Raw genomic sequence first — 5,468 nt, forward strand, 5'->3', positions numbered from 1 at the left:
GATGAAGACCAATCGGTCGAAACGTTGTTTTTCAGCTAACAATGAATGGACAAAACATTTCCCGCTTCTTCTTTTTCTCTCCAGCCTGTTTGTGCGCCTCTCGTGATGGGCTGACAGTGACAGAGACAGACAGAGGCAGAGCAAGGGAGACCAAACCAAATGGATTATCTCTCCTCCAAAATCCATCTGCCGTCGGGGAACCATAGAGTGTAACTAACTGGGCCGGTATGATCGTGTCTAACGTCAGTCTGAGCTGCGACGCGAGCTGCCCATGGGGAGACAGTGACAGTGAGACGGTGGTCTTGCAGGGAGGAGGTTCAGGTTCTCTGAGTCCTACGGGACACCTCGTGGTGGCGGTATGTCTGGGGTTTATAGGTACATTCGGTTTCCTCAACAACCTCCTGGTGTTAACGTTATTCTGCCGGAACCGCGCACTGCGCTCTCCCATCAATGTCTTGCTGGTGAGTGTGTGTGTGTCGGACCTGCTGGTCAGCGTGCTCGGGACACCGTTCAGCTTCGCCGCTGCCACACAGGGCCGGTGGTTGATCGGTAGTGCGGGATGCGTCTGGTACGGCTTCATCAACGCCTGTTTGGGTAAGCAGCCTATTGTCTCTCTCTCTCTGCCTCCCTCTCTCTCTCGCTCTCTCTCTCTCTCTCTCTCTCTCTCTCTGTGTGTGTGTGTGTGTGTGTGTATGTGTATGTGTGTTAGTGCTCAGCTTAAAGTATGTGCTAAATGTACAGTATTTGACTGTATCAGCACTATGGCTGCTCTGGATCTTGACTCAGATTTCTCAATGAACTTCAACAGTAAAGTGATTAAGCATAAATCTAAATAAATAATTAACTTCAGACTCTCCAGCCACAGCCCCTTGTGTGTTTGTGTGTTCAACAAGATCTCATGGTGGCCTTAAGATTCTGATATTCATCCACTTTCTCCAAACCTCACATTTTAAAGTTACTCCAAACATAACATTTAGAAGTGTTTTTGACACCCTGGGTTTACTGCTCCTGCTCAGCATCATTCTGTTTCTCCAAATGTCACATTTCGAAGTTAAGGTTTGGGATAGGGTTAAAACATTAAGTTTAGGCATTCATTCCGAATGGTTAAATTAAGGGTTAAGGTTTGGGACAGGAATAAAACCAACAACAAAAAAATGTGTATCTACCACTGGAATTGAACACTCAACCTTTGGATCCGGAGTCATGGGATTACCCCATCCACAACACCCTAGCAAAACCCAAACCTACTTCATGGTAATACCGCTCACTGTTGCCCCTAGTGGACGGTTTTGAAGGCATTTCCTGAAGTCAATTTCGAGGTCAATCTTGAGGGATCTGCCTGGTGTGTGTGTGTCAGACTGCGTCCTCATTAACTGTCAGCGGTGCCTTGTGAAACAGCAACCTAATACCCAGTCAAGTCTCTATGCTATTTTGTGTATGTGTGTGTGTGTGTGGGTGTGTGTTCCAGGTATTGTGTCGCTGATCTCCCTGGCAGTGTTGTCCTATGAGCGTTACTGTACCATGCTGTGTAGGACGCAGACAGACGGCAGCGACTTCGGTCCAGCGGTGGCCGGAGTGTGTTTCTCCTGGCTCTACTCTCTGGCCTGGACACTGCCCCCGCTGCTGGGCTGGAGCAGCTACGGCCCCGAGGGACCAGGTGTGTGTGTGTGTGTGCATTTGTGTGTGAATGTGTGTGTGAGTGAAAGTGCAAAAAAAGTATTTGATTTAATTACAATCTGCTGGCATATGGAACTACAGTATTTATTACCTAGTAACAGTATAGATAGTAACAGTATTCATATTGACAGTGTGTATTGTTGTACTGTGTTCCAGGAACCACCTGTTCAGTGGACTGGAGGACCCAGACACCGAACAACATCTCCTACATCTTCTCTTTGTTCACCTTCTGTCTGTTACTGCCTTTCTCTGTCATACTGTACAGCTATAGCAAGCTGCTCAGCGCTATCAAACAGGTAACTAACCCCTGACCTCTGACCTCTTCTAACTCTTCACTTAGTTGACAGTTTAGAGAGTTGAGTTTAGATATAATGCCTGGGGATGGTGTAACCGCAGCCAGGTTGCTCAAGATCCACTGCAAAATTCGACGTCCGTCCAGGTAAACAGGATTTCGGGAGATGAGTTCTAAACCAGCCACTAGGGCCAACGGTGAGTGCTATTACCATCACGTAAGCTTGGGTTTTGCTAGGGAATTGTGGACAGGGATGGCAGATGGGTGTAAGCCGTGAGCACCGGCTCCGAGGGTCGCCTGTTCAATCCCAGTGCTAGGCACAATTTGTTTTTGTTTTTTTACCCTCTCCCAAACCTTAACCCATAACTTAACCATTCGGAATCAATGCCAAACTTAACCTTCGAAATTGGACGTTTATGGACAAACGTGGGATTCTGCAGTGAGACTGTGAGAGCTTGTTGTTAACCATTGGTACCAGCAGCACATATACTGTACTCTCCCATGTCTGCATGGGATCCAATCCAAGTCTCTCCTCACGTTCCTGTCTCTTCTCTATAGTCTTATCTGTTTAATAAAATACATCATACAAAATACAATAAGTGGGATCGCCATACTCTTATTAAAGAGTCTAGAGCTTAGAAAGTTATGTTTAGAGATTAGAGAGTTTAGTTTTAGAGTTTAAAGTTACAATGTCTCGATTAGAGGAGAGTACAGGAAGCAGTAATTAGAGGATTCCTGGGGATTGAGGTTGTTAGTGAGACTTTTGAGGATAATCATTAACACACACACACACACACACCTAATTCTAACCCTAAACCTAACCCCTAGGCCTAAAATAGCCTTTTTACAAGTGAGGACCGGCAAAATGTCCTCACTTCTTCTCTGAATTTTAGTTGGTTTACAATTCTTGTGAGGAGTTCTGGTACTCACAAGTATAGTAAAACGTGAACACACACACGCAGTCTTGATTCAACTTGGCAGAGTAAATTATCTTTGCTAAAGTACAATAGGAACCTAGCTTGATGCCAGTCTGTATGTGTGTGTGTGTGTGTGTGTGTGTGTATGTGTGTGTGTGTGTGTATGTGTGTGTGTGTGTGTTTGTCATCCCTCCAGGTGAGCAGTGTGAGCTCAGTGGTGACCCGTCATCGTGAGCAACGTGTGTTGGTGATGGTGGTAACCATGGTAGCGTGTTACCTGTTGTGTTGGCTGCCCTACGGTGTAGCGGCCCTGCTGGCAACCTTTGGCCCCCGCAACCTTTTGACTCCTGAGGTCACCATCGCCCCCTCGCTGTTGGCCAAGACATCGACAGTCATCAACCCTGTTATATACATCTACATGAACAGACAGGTACACACACACATGCACACACACGCACACACACAGACACACTGTACCCCTGTTTGGCGTTGTCAGTCTTCAGTTCCTCCCAACCGTATCCATGGTGACATTGAGTTGAGGTGAGCTGAAGACCTAAAAGGCTGCACAGACTGCCACAGAGAATGTGTTGTCTCTAAAACAACCTGCAACCTGCCACCAAAGATAAACGTGCCTTTTTGCACGCACTGATTCAAAACGCTGTAGAGAAGCAGATAGATGAAAACATCCCAGCAAACACACAACCACCACACAACGTTGCCTCAAAGTTGCCATCTGATTTCTCCTGGGTAAATGTAGTGGACCAGAAGTATACGTGTGGAACTGGAGAGTATACTAAGTACACTATGTTTATCCAGGTGATATACACCCTGCTGTGTGTTGTGTGTGTATGCTGCATGTGTTAGTGTATGTAGTGTGTATGTGTGTGCGTGTGTCAGTGAGAGAAAGAGAGAAAGAGAGAGAGAGAGAGAGAGAGAGAGAGAGAGAGGGGGGGGGGTGATGGAGGTGTGTACTTGGGTGATACAATGTTGCTAGATTGAGTTTGATTTGAAAACCCTGCATTAGCATAATATAATCACTTGCACTGATCTAAGCATCCACAACCGCCCCTCAAACACACACTGTTCTTTGCTCTGACCCTTTGATTTGACACTGAGATCAGTTATCAATGCTGTAATCAATGTGTGTGTGTGTGTGTCTATGTGTGTGAGAGTGTGTGTGTGTGTGTGTGTGTGTGTGTGTGTGTGTGTGTGTGTGTGTGTGTGTGTGTGTGTGTAGTTCTACAGGTGTTTCAAGGCTATGCTGAGGTGTTCTGCTCCTGACCGAAGCTACAGTTTGAAGACCTCTTCGCGAGTGACCAAAACACTCCGGACCATTCGCCATGGAAACGGACACAACGTGACGGTTGTCGTGGTGTCTGTAGGCCCGCCCACTCCGAAGGTCTCTGCCAACGGTTCCTCAGCGGAATCGAATGACCAGCCACTGTCACCTCCCAAAACCACTCCCCCTGTCCAAATCACTTCCACTGGCCAAACCACTCCCCCTGTCCAAATCACTCCCACTGGCCAAACCAATCCCCCTGTCTCAACCATGCCCACTTTCACACCCAAACCAAAACTGGCCTTGGTAGCTCACTACAACGGATAGAGAGTGAAAGGCTATGTGTGTTCCCCAGAAACAATGTATGTTTCAGTAGTAAGACTAAGAAGTGGAGACTAGTCGTCTTGACTTCTTTCTTATCTCATTCTCGTTGGCACCAAAAGTAAAAAAAAAAGTGTTGATAGGGGACAGAATGCGGTCGGACCATCATATAATAGGCATATACATTACTCTTACTGAATTTCCACGTGGGCAAGGATATTGGAAATGTAATCAAAGCCTATTGGATGATAATTTATTTATAATTAGAACAAAGGAATTTATAACTGACTTTTTCCAACATAACATAGATACAGCGAATCCCCTTATTGTATGGGACACCTTTAAATGTGCCTTTAGAGGCCATGCAATTCAGTACTCATCTCGAAAACAAAAGCAATTTAGGTCAAAAGAGTTTATACTAAGAAAGGAAATAGAAAGTCTAACAGAACAGATAGATGGCAAAAAAAACTGTAACATAGAGGCTCAGAATAAATTAGAGGAAAAACAAAAAGAAATTGAGAAACTTATTCAAGAAAGATCAAGTGTAATATATTATAAAAATAAAGCAAACTGGATGTAATATGGGGAAAAATTCACAAAATTATTTTTTAATCTTCAACATAGGAATGCTACCAAAAAGAACTTAATGAGACTGGTTACAATTGACGGAGTCACCCATAATTCACCAAATGATATTTTGAAGGAAGAAACAAAGTACTTTAAGCATATGTTTTCTTTTCAGTCGCCTCCATCTCCTCTAACTGAAGCTAATTGTAGAGATTTTTTTCTATTGATAATGTCAAATGAACAGCCACACAGAAAGACTCATGTGAAGGTGAAATTACAGAGGAGGAACTTCTGGATGCAATTAAAGACATTAAGTCTGGGAAAACTCCAGGGTTGGATGGCATACCAGTCGAGGTATACCAAACCTTTTTTGATATACTAAGAGGACCGTTATTAGCATGTTTTAACCACTCCT

The 5,468-nt window shown here is 44.7% G+C and overlaps 1 protein-coding gene across 1 annotated transcript; it reads left to right on the forward strand.

Annotated features, from left to right (window-relative positions):
• Nucleotides 1–227: 227 nt before the first annotated feature.
• On the forward strand, nucleotides 228–4,492 carry tmtopsb (teleost multiple tissue opsin b; the record flags this gene model as incomplete). Its single annotated transcript, XM_084152111.1, has 5 exons — nucleotides 228–594; nucleotides 1,469–1,657; nucleotides 1,834–1,973; nucleotides 3,083–3,316; nucleotides 4,124–4,492. The coding sequence occupies 5 exons, from the start codon at nucleotides 228–230 to the stop codon at nucleotides 4,490–4,492; spliced, it is 1,299 nt and encodes a 432-aa protein (XP_084008237.1).
• Nucleotides 4,493–5,468: the final 976 nt, after the last annotated feature.

This window comes from Coregonus lavaretus, assembly GCF_964263955.1.
Source record: "Coregonus lavaretus genome assembly, chromosome: 34".
Taxonomy (NCBI): Eukaryota; Metazoa; Chordata; class Actinopteri; order Salmoniformes; family Salmonidae; genus Coregonus; species Coregonus lavaretus.